Here is a 16,301-nt window from a genome sequence, read left to right as displayed (position 1 = left end):
TTCCCACCCCAGGGAAAGGATACTGCAAAATCCCCAATTCTATTCCACTCCTGGGGGAAGGCTACTGCAAAATCCCCATTCCCTCCCCACTCCTGGGGGAAGGCTACTACAAAATCCCCATTCCCTCTCCACTCCTGGGGGAAGGATCCTGCAAAATCCCCATTTCCACCCCACTCCAGGGGAAGGGTACTGCAAAATCCCCATTCCCTCCCCATTCCTGGGGGAAGGATATTGCAAAATCTCCATTCCCACCCTATTCTGGGGCCAGCCAGAGGTGGTATTTGTCAGTTCTCCGAACTACTCAAAATTTCCGTTGCTGGTTCTCCAGAACCTGTCAGAACCTGCTAGATTTCACTCCTGGTCAAAGCTAGAACAAAACTCTAAAAATTCAAGAGATTTGTTTCACGCTAAGGATGCTCAAACGTCTCTCTCTTTTTTTTTTTAAATTTGATTTATATGCCGCCCTTCTCCGGAGACTCAGGGCGGCTTACAATGCATTAAGCAATAGCCTTCATTCTTTTGTATATTTTATACAAAGTCAGCTTATTGCCCCCACAAACTGGGTCCTCATTTCACCTACCTTAGAAAGGATGGAAGGCTGAGTCAACCTTGAGCCTTGGAGAGGCTTTTAAACTTGGAACCAGGTTAGAGATATTTTGTGCCTCCCTATAGCTAAACTCAACGCAATTTCTAGAACGTTCTCCTTAATTCCGCCTCTCTCTTTCGCACCCAGTTGCTCTGCCCCCAGAAAAGACAGAGGGAGCTTGCAGTGGTGATGAGAAGAAAGCCGAAAAGGAAACCGATGGCCGCGCAAATGCCAAGAAGCAGCTAAAATTTGAGGTAAGCATGTTGGTCTTTTGCAAGTTGCTCTTAAGATCTTGAAAAGATGGTTGTTTCCATCCAATTTGACTCCTAATCAGCTCCGTATTAGTGGTTTTGCGAAGGCAAGCGCCGTTCGAAACAGTGATGCTGGTTTGGTTCCAAACATTTGGGGAGTGTTCTGAGGTCAGGACGGCTCTGGTTCGCGTTTGGAAGCCTTCCAGAAGAGTTGGAACAAGATCAGAACGCTTCCAGAAACGATGAAATAACCCATTTTTGAACTTGAAACGGCATTTTGGAGTCTTGAAATGTTTTGTCTTTGAAACATTTCACAAGCCTGCTTCAATGCGTGTCCTGTTTTCCTGGAAGATAGAAGAAGCTTCAAGAGTTCAGAGAACTGCAAGCTGTGTGCCCTATTTGGGAGTGCATACTAAATATTGGAGAGGATTATCTTGTGTGTGACATTGTTGTTGTTGTTAGTTGTGAAATCGTATCTGATCCATCGCAACCCCATGGGCAATGTTCCTCTAGGCCTTCCTGTCCTCTACCATCCTCCGGAGTCCATTTAAGTTCATGCCGACTGCTTCAGTGACTCCATCCAGCCACCTCGTTCTCTGTTGTCCCCTTCTTCTTCTTTTGCCCTCCATCGTTCCCAGCATTAGGCTCTTCTCCAGGGAGTCCTTCCTTCTCATTAGGTGGCCAAAGTATTTGAGTTTCCTCTTCAGGATCTGGCCTTCTAAAGAGCAGTCAGGGTTGATCTCCTCTAGGACTGACTGGTTTGATCACCTTGCACTCCAAGGGACTCACAGGAGGGTTCTCCAGCACCAGAGTTCAAAGCCTCAATTCTTTGGCACTCAGCCTTCCTTATGGTCCAACTTTCACAGACATACACTGCAACTGGGAAAACCATAGTAATGACTATACGCACATTGGTTGACAGGGTGATGTCTCTGCATTTTAGTAAGCGCTGCTGGTTGGGGGATTCTGGGAGTCCACCCATCTTCAAGCTACCAAGGTTGAGAAACACTACTCTAGATTCATGCCCAATTGGCCTGCAGCACTAGCTGACCTTAGCTGATCTGGAAAAGCTAAGCCGGACTAGGCTCGATCAGGACCACCAGGAGTGTAGACTAGACTGAGAAACTAGAAAAAACAACAAATTGAAAGGAGAAGAAAAAAAAAACTGGATAGCTCATTCCAAGAAATCACAAGGAATCGAACTTGGTTCGAGAGAGACCTTTTATTTGGTGTGTTCTTGTGTATGCAGTAGTTCCATGCGTGCCAGCCAAGCACCAGAGATCCTAACCGTGGCAAAAATTTGTGTGTGTTTGTGTATTATTTTTATGTCTCATGAACTGGCGCTACTGAAGTCTCTCTGCTAGCTGTCATCACGCTTCTTTCTCCGAGTTTCTGTTTTCTTACTTTCTTGCCAAAGGTGATCAGTATGTTGTTGTTGTAAAAGATACAGATAATGCTGGGAGTAAACAGAGCCAATTACAACTACGTAAGTGATCTAATTCTCCTCCCCGAGTATAAATTCAGCTAAGTAGACAGATTAAGAGCCCTTCCGAGGTTGGCTGTGATCTTGCCAAAATGGTTCCAGGACTGTTCCAGGACTGATAACTGAAGTTGGAAAAGAATAGGCTTTCATCTTTTCTTTTTTTTTCGCCCCCTCTCCTACGCCTCCTGGATTGCTCTTTCAAAATATAATTAGTGAATCAAACAGAGAGAGATCCTTGAAAAAAATAGGGACTTTTCCTGTAGTTTCATTGATATCTAACACAGTCAATGGTTTCTATGATTTGAGTGGCTTTAAGATTGAGTCTCTCCCTCCCTCCCTCCCTCCTTCCCTTCTCCCTGCCTCCCTTCCTCTCTCTCTCCTCTCCTCTTCTATCTCCTTCCTTCCCTCTCTTCCTCTCTTCCTTCACCCGCTCTCTTTTCCCTCTACCCTTATCTTCTTCCTTCCCTTTTTCCTCTCCTTTTCTATCTCCTTCCTTCCTTCCCTCCCTCCCTCTCTTTCTTCACCCTCTCTCTTTTCCCTCTCCTCTTCTATCTTCTTCCTTCCTTCCCTCTCTCCCTCCCTCCCTCTCTTCCTTCACCCTCTCTCTTTTCCCTCTACTCTTCTATCTCCTTCCTTCCTTCCCTCCCTTCCTCTCTTCCTTCACCCTCTCTCTTTTCCCTCTCCTCTTCTATCTTCTTCCTTCCTTCCCTCCCTCCCTCTCTTCCTTCACCCTCTCTCTTTTCCCTCTCCTCTTCTATCTTCTTCCTTCCTTCCCTCCCTTCCTTCCTTCACCCTCTCTCTTTTCCTTCTACTCTTCTATCGCCTTCCTTCCTTCCCTCCCTCCCTTCCTCTCTTCCTTCACCCTTTCTCTTTTCCCTCTACTCTTCTACCTCCTTCCTTCCTAGAGCCATGGTGGCACAGTGGTTAGAGTGCAGTACTGCAAGTCACTTCTGCTGACTGCTGATTGCAAGCAGTCTGGCAGTTCAAGTCCCACCGGCTCAAGGTTGATTTCAGCCTTCCATCCTTCCGAGGTCGGTAAAATGAGGGCCCAGATTGTTGGAGGCAATATGCTGATTCTGTAAAACCACTTAGAGAGGACTGTAAAAGCACTGTGAAGCAGTATATAAGTCTAAGTGCTATTGCTTCCCTATCTCCCTCTCTTTCTTTTCTGTACTTTTCTCTCTCCTTCCTTCCTTCCTTCCTTCCTTCCTTCCTTCCTTCCTTCCTTCCTTCCTTCCTTCCCTCCCTCCCTCCCTCCCTCCCTCCCTCCCTCCCTCCCTCCCTACATAACACCTCATATCAACAACTGTTGATAAGAAAGACAAAAAAACCTCTGGATAGTGGACTCAGCAGTACTTGGAGACAGCATAACAGTTGAGAAACAAATGGAGAAAATCCCAAAATATAAAGTCTTGGCAAACAGAAGTGTAATGAACATGGCAAGAGAAAGCAAAGATAGCACCAGTAATAATAATTGGTGCCTTGGTTCAATCCCAAAACCTCTGAAGCACCACTTGAATATCTGTCGGCATTGACAAACTCCCCACCAGTCAATTGCAAAAGGGCAGCTTGACTTGGAGCAGCTTACACCCTGCAACGATATCTTTTCACACCATCGAAGAACAGCATCTGCCCATCCCAGGACCTCGGGGGAAGGGCTCGATAAGTGGATAAAAATGCCAAATCCAGTCGGACTGCGTGATTAGCCGTCAAGATACCCCGCGCTGATTTCTATCTCCCGGCTGTGCAAGACAGAAGCATCTCCTCCTGTGTCAGGTGTGGAGTGGGGGCACCTGCATGTGCCCGCTTGCATTTCAGATCAGAGTTTCTCAGTGGCGCAAGCGAGGGCCTAAGCACCCAGGAGGCAGCTTTCATTTTATGACAGGGCACTGAAACTACGACAGACAGCCAAAGAGGTCTAAATCGGAGGCTTTTAAAGAAGCTGAGAATGTTTGTGTAATCTGAACCTCCACTTCCACAACTGTGTAGGGGTCTTTTGGCAGCTTTCAAGCAGGGGCCTGTAACACGCAAGAGACGGCTGCCTTTGAACTCAGCGGGGAACTGGGGGCTTTACCGTTAACTGCTGTAGGGAATTGGTTTCAAGTCAGCAGATCAAGGAGGTATTTCAGGCCTTCCATCCTGCCAGAGCTATTTGGAAGTGTTTATTTTCCTTGAGTGCAACAGCTTTTCTTTTAATTGGCCCCCATGCCTTCCTTCGCTCTCCCCGTGACTCCGATCACGCGAGTGCCACAGAAGGGAAGGCGAAGGTCCTGTAAAGTTTGAGGTGAGGCCTCGGATTGAAACGAGACGGTTGTGCAAACAGTTTTTCCTCCTTGGAAAAAAAACTCTTTTTAAGACTGAAACTGGAAAGTTCCCTAGTTTAATTCTTACCTTAGCCAGGTAAGAAGACCCAGGCGTCCTTTCAGGAGCTATAAGTAAGTCCTCGACTTACAACAACAGCTCGTTTAGTGACCGTTCAACGTTACCGCGGCACTGAAAAAAAAGTGACTTTTTTCACACGTACGACTTAACGTGGCAGCATCACATGATCAAAATCCAGATCCTTGGTAACTGATTGGTATTTATGACGGTTGCAGCGTCCCGGGGTCATGTGATCTGTCCACATCTGCCAACACATAACTTTCTGCCACATAGAAAGTACCACCGCCATTTAGGACATCCCCCTCCTCTTCTTCTCCATAGGTAGTCCAGAAGGACAGCAAAGTTGATGGGGGTCAAAAACCTCTGAGAGACTTAAGGGAGGGAAGGATCGTTGCACCATATCAGACCTGGCTCCACCAGTAGTCATCAACATGCATGGCCAGTGCTGTCTCAGAATTACGCCTTGAATAGTCTTCAAGGACAGCTCTAATGAAAGGGTCTAGATCAAGGGTTCTCACCCTGTGGTCAGATGAACAGATTAATAGAGTTGGAAGGGACTTTGTAGGTCATGTAGTCCAAGCCCCCCTCCCACCCAAGCAGGAGACCCTACACCATTTCTGACAGGTGGCTCTTCTTGAAAGCTTCCAGTGATGAAGCTTCCAGTGATGAAGTTCCCAAGGTCCATGGATTCCTGAGGAACACAATATCACAGGGGGTTCGTGAATTGTTTGTTAAGTCTAGTGTTTTAAATCTTGAGTTAAGTCTTGGGGGGGTCTGTGGCCATGGTCCATGGCCACAAAAGGTATTTAAAGGGAGTCCATGGTGGGAAAAAAAGGTTGAGAACCACTGACCTAGATTATCTGTTCCTTGGAGGGCCTTTTGAAGCCACAGCTTAACCACTTTCTCAACACTCACTGCTAATAAAAGGAACATTAAAGAGATTTTCTCCTTTGGAAAAGCATCTTCAAACATAAAGTATGTTTCAGACAACAACTAGCATTTTGTTTTGGTTAATCTAACACACGTTTTTTGTGTGTTCCTTAGGAATTGCAGTGCGATGTGTCTGTTGAGGAAGACAACAGGCAAGAATGGACCTTCACTCTCTACGATTTCGACAACAATGGCAGAGTCACCCGTGAGGTAAGTCAAATTACACCCTAAAACAGCACCGGATAAAAACAAGGGCAAAGAAAATTGAGAAAAGGTCAATTGTACAAGTCATAAATTAATACATTTCTAGGTCAGGAGAGCATGAATGTTACATGTGACTGAAATGTTACTGATTCATTTTCTATAGTTTTTTGGTTTTTTTTTAGATAAATCCAGGCACTCATCCTTTATGGCAGGGGTCTCCAAACTTGGCAATTTTAAGACTGGTGGACTTCAACTCCCAGAATTCCTCTTCCACAAGTTTCCAAGTTTGGAGATCTCTGTTCTATGGAATGCTTTTGAGATACGTATTTGGAATGTTTTTCATAGATACTAAAAATGACCTGAGTACAACAGAGTTGTGGGTTCAAAGATCTTTCTCTCTTCATCTAATCTAAGAGACTTGCTTCTCAAATGCATTTGTCTACACCAGGTAGTAGATGTCTGTGGAGATTCTCAGTCATCCAGGTCATGGTTGTCCCAAAAAGTGTTTTTTCAAGAGGCAACTGGACTTTCTGGTTTTTCTTTGAAGACGTCTCGCTTCTCATCCAAGAAGCTTCTGTTAAAAAAGAAGAAAAAAGAAGAGCTCTGAAGAAGCTTCTTGGCTGAGAAGTGAAACGTCTTCAAAGAAAAACCAGACAGTTTACTTGCCTCTTGAAAAAGCACTTTGGGGAATATCAGGTAGTAATAGTTTGATATGTAGATCCTCATTGTATGGATGGACTCAGCTGGAATACCATTGCATTAGCAGTGATGTCAGAAAAGCTGCCTTTAGATTAATTTGATCTGTGGATCAAACCTCCACAGAACTGGTTCGTATGTGTTGAAATCCTTGCCTGAATTTGCAATCCTGAATGAACATTTATTAATATTAACTAATTAATTAATACGCATTAACAATATGTGTTATGGCTGTATTATTATTTATCCTTCATATTTTAGCAATAGCACTTAGACTTATATACCACTTCACAGTGCTTTGCAGCCCTCTCTAAGTAGTGTACAGAGTCAGCCTATTGTCCCCAACAATCTGGGTCCTCATTTTAGCCACCTGGGAAGGATAGAAGGCTGAGTCAACCTTGAGCCTGGTGAGATTCGAACTGCCAAATTGCAGGCAGACGGCAGTCAGCAGAAATAGCCTGCAGTACTGCACTCTAACCACTGCCCCACCGTGGCTCATTATTATCTCCTTTATTCCCCCCTCTTATTGATATTATGATTATTGCTCTGTTGCTTTGCATGTACACTGAGAGCTTCTGCAACAGAGACAAATTCCTTGTGTGTTTAATCATACTTGGCCATATAAAGTATTCCGTTCAATTCAAGATATGCCCTCTTTTTAATGGTTCTGCTTTTAGAATACCAGAAGTTCTTGGCTTTTGCACTTGGCATTGTTTGAAGTCAAGGATTAGCACCGTGCGTGTATGTATGTGTGCGTGTTTCAGGAACGTTTTAAAAGTGTGAATCTGGAAAGCGATAAACATCTGAGACAAATTATTCTTTAAACAGAGTGTCAAGAAAGCGCCCTTTGCAAATATTAAATCCTTTCTGGCTCTTCCAATTGCTGTCAGAACGGAGCCAATAAAATAGCAGAAGTCCTTCAGCTGGACCGATAATCACATTTATCACAAGGAGAAGGGATCTAAGACACAAAGAGCAATAAGACTTTCCAAAGTGTGAAGATTTTTGCTGCAAAGCTCACGTGCTGTTATAGATTTTAGAAGTGACACGTCCCACCAACTGTATAAGGCCGTGATGGTAAGCCTATGGCATGCGTGCCACAGGTGGCACGCGGAGCCATATCTGTGGGCATGCAAGCATTGCCCTAGCTCAGCTCCAGCGCGCATCTGCGCGCCGGCCAGCTGATTTTCCAGCCTTGCGGTCCATCGGAAGTCGGGAAATGGGTCGTTTCCGGCCTCCGGGGGGATGGGTAAGGCTGTTTTCGCCCTCCCCAGGCTCCAAGAAAGCCTCTGGAGCCTGAGGAAGGCGAAAAATGGGCCTACTGGGGCCACCGGTAACCTTTTTGCCGTCGCATGCCAAAAGCAAAGGGAGAGCAGTGGAGTCGCATGCGTATGTGGGGGGAGGGGTGTCACACATGCATGCACGGGTGTGTGTGCTGGGGGGCATTGAATTATGGGTGTGGGCACACATGTGCGTGACCCCACACACACACTCCCCCCATTTTTGGTACTTGATGGCCAAAAGGTTAGCCATCACTGGTATAAGTGTATAAGGAAGAGCCGAGGTGGCGCAGTGGTTAGAGTGCAGTACTGCAGCTACTTCAGCTGACTGCTAGTTCAGCAGATCTGGGGATCAAATCTCACCGGTTCAAGGTCGACTCAGCCTTCCATCCTTCCAAGGTGGGTAAAATGAGGACCCAGATTGTTGGGGGCAATATGCTATTTAGTATACTGTCTTTGGTGTAAGCCGCCCAGAGTCCTCAGAGAGTGAGCGGCATAGAAATATGAATAATAAATAATAATTATTATTTAAGGTGTCAATTTTTCAGGCCAAGCTCTTAAGCGTCGCTCAATCTTTCCAAGTTCTTCTGTTAGCCCGGATTTAACCTCACACCCGTGAAATAACAAACACGCACAGTCTATTCCTGGAGTTTGTGTGTCTCTCTCTACCTTCTTGTCCGTAGGGCGTTGCGTTTTGATAGTGTTATACCGACAATTTGTGTGTCTAGATGAGATTCGCACCATGACAAGGTGAGAACGCAGAATTCCTGTGGATTCAGCAAGGCCCAGAGGTGTGTGTGTGTGTGTGTGTGTGTGTGTGTGTGTGTGTGTGTGTGTATGTAAAAAGCGGCAAAGCTTTAGCCAAGTGTGAAGTGTGGTTATTTCTGAGGTGGTGAATTAGAGAGCAAATTGGCATTTCAGAAAGAACTGTGTTGCCCATGGGTTGTTATGGCGGCTGAGTGTTGTTCTTTGTGAATAACTTAATGGATGCCCTATAGCTTTAAGGCCTTTCTTGAGGAGATCTGTGTTACTCCAGCTTCTGAGAGGTGAAGAGAGATACCAAGAGGATGTAAAAGAAGGAAAGAAAAATGAATATAGGAAGAGAACCTCTGCTCCAAGCACTAATAGACTCATTTCTGCTTTCTCTCTCTTCCCCCCACCCACCCAAAACATTCAAGATTTTTAATTTAATTTTATTTTTATGGGTTTAAGCCATCAAAATGCTTTGGATAAGGAAGAGAGAAAATCCAGCTGTTGCGTTTGAAGTTAAGACTGAAGAAAGATGTTTCTGGGATAGATGAATGCCGAACATCGGTGCAAAACTAGAATGACATTTGGAAGGGAATGCGTGGATATCTGGAATTACTTTTCACTGCACTTACAAAGCGACAATCGTTTTTCAAACACGGGGAGGCTTTTAATTAGCCCACCCTTATTAAGCTTGGAGGTTTTACATCTTAAAAAGCCATTCGCTTTTAAATCTCTAGTGTCGGTATTTTTCAGGGAACTCCACATGGACGGTACTAACTAGGGTGATTAGATTGTTACCAGTTTTCTTTTAAAATTTACCAGAATTTCTTCCAACATCACAGCAAGCACAACCAAACACAGCATTTTGTACAGGGATAAGCATTATTCAGGAGGTAGAGCCTCAACGTTTTCTGCTTCGAGAAGTTGGAGTAGAGATTGGGCTTTCTCCAGTGGTGAAATCCAATTTTTTTTTACTACTGGTTCTGTGGGTGTGGCTTGGTGGGCATGGCATGGCTTGGTGGGCGTGGCTTGGTGGGCGTGGCAGGGAAAGGTTACTGCAAAATCCCCATTTCCTCCTGATCAGCTGGGATTCGGGAGGCAGAGAATAATAGATGGGAGCGGGGCCAGTCAGAGGCGGTATTTACCGGTTCTCCGAACTACTCAAAATTTCTGCTACCGGTTCTCCAGAACTGGTCAGAACCTGCTGAATACCACCTCTGAATACCGGTATATATTGGGCAGAATATTGGGCTCCTGCCACGCCCACCAAGCCACACCCACTGAACCAGTAGTAAAAAAATTTAAATCCCACCGTTGATATTGGGGATATGAATATATTTCCTTTACCTGAAAAGTATCTTAGATCCTGATGACTGAAACCGTTTGGGTGCTAATTAACTGACCCAGAAACTTTTCACAATTGCTCCATAATTGTAATTTTACAATCGTTGAATATCCCCTGCCTTCCTGGAAACCCAGGAAGGGTTTGAGCTGCGGTGATATTACCAAATATTCCTAGCTCTTCGAACTGTCAAGTGTGGGATTTCAGACCATTGGTAAGAATTACTGTTTCTGTAAAGGAAATAAGTTAAGTGTGACTCCTGGCAGAGTAAACACTATCATTGGCGGTTTTACACATGTATTTTCTTCTGTCTCTAGGATATTACAAGCCTGCTTCATACCATCTATGAAGTTGTGGATGCTTCTGTCAATCATTCACCCAACTCTAGTAAAACGCTGAGGGTTAAACTCACTGTTGCTCCGGATGGGAGCCAGAAGAAGAGAAGCATCATGCTGAACCACACCGGTAAGATTTGATTTGGGCCTTTCTTCCTTCGCCAAACAACAAAAAAAAATCATAAGATATTTCTGTTCTAACCTAGGCTTCCTGAGAAAGCATATATCACAATCTTAGTCCCAAAAAAAACTCTTTTATTGAGACGGCTGTGAATTACGGTCATTCACAGCCCGTAATGATTCACAAACGGTCTGTGAAGATTCCGACAGATGTCTGCTCGAGTTGACACAGTCTTTCAGGGTAATGTTGATAAGCACCCACCTTTATCTCCCTTGAAACGCTGCCAGAGACCTAATTGTCAATTAGTTTTGCAAGGCCAAATAGGTTAGAACAATTAATCAGTTAGAACAATGAATCAGTGGAACAACTTGCCTCCAGAAGTTGTGAATGCTCCAACACTGGAAGTTGTTAAGAAGATGTTGGATAACCATTGGTCTGAATTGGTGTAGGGTTTCCTGCCTGAGCAGGGGGTTGGACTAGACTGCCAAGGTCCCTTCTGTTATTATATTCTATTCTTTTTTCCTGCCTTCAAGGCTGGATGCAAAGAAATGCACCTGTCTACCTATTTTTCACCAAGAATAGATGTATCCTGTTTAGTTGGGCTGTGCCAGGAAATCAATAAGAAGAGAGGAAATAACCATCTCTCTTTCTCTTCCCCTCCCGCTCTGTGTGTGTCTGTGTGTGTGTGTGTGTTGCAAAAGCAGATCTTCAAAGCTCAAGGCATCGAGCAGAGAGCAAAGCTGGTGAAGAAGCAAGAAGTTGTGACAAGAAGCCAAGGGGTTCCCTCAGGTAAACTGGAGCAAAATGTTTTATCTCTCTCTGGGGAAATGCCATGTTAGATAGCCTTGGATTTAAGCATTCAGTTTAGCACTTCTGGAAACAATGCTGTGCCCAAGATACATTTCCCCTATAGGATGTCCCACATTAACAAGGATGGCCCCATATTAACACGGCACGGTTCAGAAGCTCAGAACCAAGACGGTTGAACCTGTCAAATTAAATTATTGATGCATGTTGAAGTTGATATCCGTTTAAGTCTTAGCCCATGGAGTTAAAAGAGGAATCAGCCTAGAATCGCTATGTAGCCATAAATGGACTGAGCCCGACCTCCCTTGAATTCTGTGGACCCTTATCTAATTCCAAGCAGGTGCTAACCTTGCGTTGAGAAGATTCCTGTGCATGTGTTCTTAGCAATAAATCAGGAGATCAGGGAAGGCCCCACCCCCGTGCATGCGTGGCAGAGACCCAAAAACCAGCTGGCTGATGGGAGGTGCACACATGTGCAGTGAAGCTGGGCTGGGGCAACGCTGGTGTGCCCACAGAAAGGGCTCTGCGTGCCACCTGTGGCACGCGTGACATAGGTTCGCCATTATGGCTCCAGTTCTTCTAATTTTCTACATTAAAATTCTGTGTCACCAAGGTGACTCTAGATTGTCACATCAAGGTATCTTCCAGCCCTTTTTCTTCCATCAATACTTTCAACTGGAGATGTCAGAAGTTGAAACTAAAGTTTCCTTCCCAGAAAGCCTACAATCCGCCAATAAATGTAGAATTGTGTCAACATTTCAGCACGAGGCTTAGTTTCTAAAGGCATTCGCTTGCATGGTACACAATGAAACTAATAGGCAACCTGTAATTGGCGAATAGGTACCATCATGGAGAATCCAAGCCTGAACCGAATGGATGCTACCATCACTGCGTTGATGAAAACATTGAAAGGAGGAACCACTATTTAGATCTCGCAGGAATAGAAAACTACACATCGAAGTTTGGGCCAGGTATGTTGCACCCATGCCTTGCAATTCATTCCAGATCCTGTTATCTTTTGAAACGGGACCATCTGGTTTACTTGGAGAGTGCGCCATGCTGAGTATCCAGAGATCAGGATGCATTTTGAGACTTGGAGCAATGCTCCTGGAAAGGGCTGAAACCAGTAGTGTCAGCTTTGGAAGCCATATTAGGCTGGAAGCTTCCATGCTGCCACCTTCTCATGTGTGGGAAAGTAGGAGGGGGGAATTTAGTAGAGGGGCTGTCTGTAGACATAATAGCATTCTTCCTGTCGGTCAAGGTCAGGCCTTGCCTGCATCTGGAGAAGGAGTGGTCAGAGTGCTGTCTCGAGATGGGACAGATGCAGGGGTGAAATGCTCCCGGTTCGGACTGGATTGCCCGATGTAGTAGTGATGGCGGCGGGTGGTAGCAAAAATCCTTGCCCCCCCCCACCATGCCCAGCTGAAGCTTAAGGTTGATTCAGACTTCCATCCTTCTGAGGTGGGTAAAATGAGGACCCAAATTGTTGGGGACAATAGGCTGATTCTGTAAACCGCTTAGAGAGGGCTGTAAAGCACTGCGTAGCGGTATATAAGTCTAAGTGCTATTGCTATTTTCAGCAGGAGTCATTAAGGCAGCCGCCAATGTCCGTTATATCAGAGGAGAGAATTCGCTCATGTTGCTCTGCAATTTCTAAAAAGATCTTTTGTTGTTTCGTAGGCTCTCCACCGATCGCTCAGAAGCACAATCCAACCGTTCGGGTTGCCAATCAAACAAGATCCCGTTCCCATGAGCCAGAGGTCTTCCACGCCCACCAGCGGAGGTCCCCTGTGGTCGATCCTGCCCATATCAACTTAATGGAAGCTTCGTATGCAAAGCTGGCAGAAATTCAGCAGAGGCTGCGAAGTCAAGAGGCCAGCAGGCATTTTGTGAAGTCTCCCAAGGCTCAAAGCAAAAACACGGCTTCCGTTCACACCGGAAGGGCGATGAGAAGTAAACCCATCCAAGGAGTACCGCTTCCCATGGCTTCTCCTACTGCGCGGGTAGGCCAGAACCTACCTTACCACCCCATGCAGTCTCAGCAGACTTACAAGAAACATAAGCAGAGGGCAAAAGAGACTCACCAAGTGTGCAAAAGCTTCCCGGCTCCAGGGACAGTGGTGGAAAAAGAGCACGTCCGAGATCTGCCTGCGGTCATTTTATATGAAGGCCAAGTTGGGCAGATGATCCAGAGACATGAACACCATCACCATCACGAGCATCATCACCACTATCACCACTTCTACCAGACATGAAATGGACTTCTCCCTCTCCCACCTCTTGGGAAGTTCTCCCACCACATGAAGGAAGGCGTGTTTGTGGCCTCTTGGGGGAAAAAAGATCAGTGTTGTCCTTATTCATGTTAGTATTGTTGCTATAACATTAATATTCTGCTAAAGCTATTTTAGAAGTTGTATGAAAAACACTAAAAAAAAATAATGATGATGATGATGATGATAATAACAATTACCTAACATTATTTATATTATGTGGAACTGTATCACTTACTTTAATAACTTGTGGTTTTTATTATTTTGGAAAGAATTGGCTTGTTCAACACACACACACACACACACCAGTGGTGGGATACAACCAGTGTAACAACTTGTTCGCTGAGGTCAGTATAGCAAAGGGGCGGGCAGGTGGGCCCACCTGATCATTGGAGCGAACCTGTTCGCTCTCAGCCGATTGTCGGAGCTACCGGTTCGAGTGAACCAATCCGAACCAGCTGAATACCACCTCTGACATACACATAAGAAAACAGCCATAGATATCCTTATGGGAATCTTCACATGAACTCTTTGTGTCTTTGGAGAACACATGAAAGGGTGTGTGGAACTAGGTCCACTCCCAGAAATGTACACCTCAAATTTCATCAGAAGTTTGTGAGAAGTTCTCCGTGGTCATGTGTGAAGACCTCTTCAAGGAGAACTTCACGTTGCCTCTTTGAGCGTAGATGTTCTCTAAGCAAAACTCTAGAGAACTTTCTACTGGATGGGTGTTAAGAGGTGAGTGGGATTCGGATGGTGGGAAATCGGTAGTTGAACATACATCTTGGTTCATGTGATGAGCTGTGTTCAAAATCTTAAGAGACGCCATTGAAGCAAGCTTTCCGTTGTGATTTTAGAAAAGAGGCTTTGAACAAATGGTTAGATACCTAGTTTGTTGCACAGGTTGGCTTACGTCATGGAAACCTGTCAGCAATTTCAAAAATACAAAATAGTTGCTACCTCTTGGATAATTCAAAACTTCTTATTTGATTGAATGTGCTGCCGGAAAGGAAGGGCTGATGGAACCAGGGAAGGGATTTTTTTTTACTTGATTGCATTCATGTAGCCTGCTAATATTTTACTACTCATCACTTTGTTAGCTATCCCTTAACAGTAGTGATGAGGAAATGGTTCATTTGCTCATTAAAAAAGCTACGATGTCCAAACTTGTTATTATTTCCATTATTTTTTAATGGCCACCTTTATACGTTAGGTCATTTTAAACATTTTTGTTTCTTGCCATATTGCCATATCTTTAGATTAGAAGGTCTGTAGGAATTTGTGGTGTTCAGGCAACAGAAAAGCACGATCAATCTTGAATTAACCCAGGAGACCATCTCTGCTGCTTGCCACTACTCCTAATAATAGCTAGCGAGGGGTTTCTGGCATCTTAAGGTACTTATGGTTTAGGAAAGCATATATGTAGCTCAGGATTGAACCATGGAGTCCTTGGTGGTCTCTGAGCTTGGTAATCCATTACCAAGGATTTCATGGTTCGTATGGTACTAGAAGGCAAGTGGCCTTCCTTTTGAGATGTTGCTCTGAGATGACATCAACAAGTGACTTGCTCTTAGTTTCAGATCATTTCTGCTGGTCTTTTCAAAGTGTCCCCCCACCACCATATTCTCAGATGAGACTGAAAATCAGAGTCAGAATGACCAGGGACTTTCTTGAGGTTTGTTATAAAGACTAACAGTGTATTATATAGTCAGCAAAATAACCGGGTTCACAAGTGTCCTGTTTCAGGCCATAATCCAACAGATTATGATTTATGGATTCTTCTCCACCCAACTGCTATTCTACGTTCGACCGTTCTTATTCCACTTATGAAATGGAAGTAAGGGCTGTACGACAAAGAGCCTACTATACGTTCCTTTCTCACAACTACTCTTGTGAGACCCATAATCTCCCTAAGGAAGAGCCAACATCACTTCTTCTCCCGCTATAAATTAAGAGTAGAAGCAGAGTAGCTGAAAGGGAAATGGAATTAAGTCTGACCCTCACATTACACAAGGGCCTTGTTGTTTTGTGTTGTTTTGTGTTGAGTTTTACAAGACAGTGAAAAGCGGTTCTGGATTCCCTTCCTTCTCCTCCCTCCCCCCCTCCCCATTTCCTCTGGCTATATAATCTTGATTTTTATCCCCCTCCCCAGCAAGAAATCCAAAGGGGATTTTCTTGTTGTTGTTGAAACAATAGAGGAAGCTTTGACCACTTGTGTGTAATTATTTTGAAAACGGTATGCAATTCAGGATTGTTGTTGTTGTTTTTAGGTTGCTGTTTATGTTTACAAAACGCTGAAGTGTTATCAGATGATATTTTTGTTTTTAACAACAACAACAAATCTTTAAAGCTGGGATTTAAATGATTGAGATGAAGCTGACACAACACAAGATCAGATGGTTTTGAGGGTCGAGACCAGAAGTATTGGTTAATTAGTATTGGTCTCAAAAGAAAAAAGAAAAAGAGGGGAAAAAAATAAGCTTTCGGGTTTTTTTCCTCTCCACTCCTGGTGAACCTTTTCAAAACAAATCGAAATGTATATTCTTGTAGGTTATTTTCTCTCTTTTGCCATCAGCTGGCGAGTGTCTTGTTCCATACCACGACTAGCCTGTTCGATTTATTCTCTTGATTTTTCTAAACTTTCCCCCCTGAAATATTTATACATTATTTCTGTTGTTTAGAAACCAGCAGAGGGAAAGTTGGATCGTAACTTCTCAATTTACCACTGGCTGACTTGTTTTTGGTCCAGCTTTATTTTGCTGCTTGCGTTATTGGTCTTTGGTTTTTCGCCCATATGTGTATATAAATATATATATAGATACATATATATATGTATATATATAATTATGGACTGCAGGAAAAAA

At 44.3% G+C, this 16,301-nt stretch overlaps 1 protein-coding gene across 2 annotated transcripts in view; it reads left to right on the top strand.

Moving 5' to 3' along the window:
* Positions 1-15,900, top strand: part of NKD1 (NKD inhibitor of Wnt signaling pathway 1) — an 88,163-nt gene extending 72,263 nt beyond the window's left edge. The window contains exons 5-10 of one of the 2 annotated variants that reach the window (XM_034426485.3): positions 734-840; positions 5,747-5,842; positions 10,222-10,369; positions 11,065-11,149; positions 12,008-12,138; positions 12,848-15,900. In XM_034426485.3, coding sequence (XP_034282376.2) covers positions 734-840; positions 5,747-5,842; positions 10,222-10,369; positions 11,065-11,149; positions 12,008-12,138; positions 12,848-13,422 — 1,142 coding nt within the window. In that variant the 3' untranslated portion in view covers positions 13,423-15,900. Of the gene's footprint in view, positions 1-733; positions 841-5,746; positions 5,843-10,221; positions 10,370-11,061; positions 11,150-12,007; positions 12,139-12,847 lie in introns of both variants that reach the window. The other variant, XM_034426481.3, reaches the window with a different exon arrangement.
* Positions 15,901-16,301: the final 401 nt, after the last annotated feature.

The sequence above is a fragment of the Pantherophis guttatus genome, chromosome 11, assembly GCF_059756535.1.
Source record: "Pantherophis guttatus breed Tessera chromosome 11, ASM5975653v1, whole genome shotgun sequence".
In the NCBI taxonomy this organism is placed as follows: Eukaryota; Metazoa; Chordata; class Lepidosauria; order Squamata; family Colubridae; genus Pantherophis; species Pantherophis guttatus.
The sequence above is the reverse complement of the archived record's forward strand: the minus strand, read 5'-3'. Positions and strand labels throughout refer to the sequence as shown.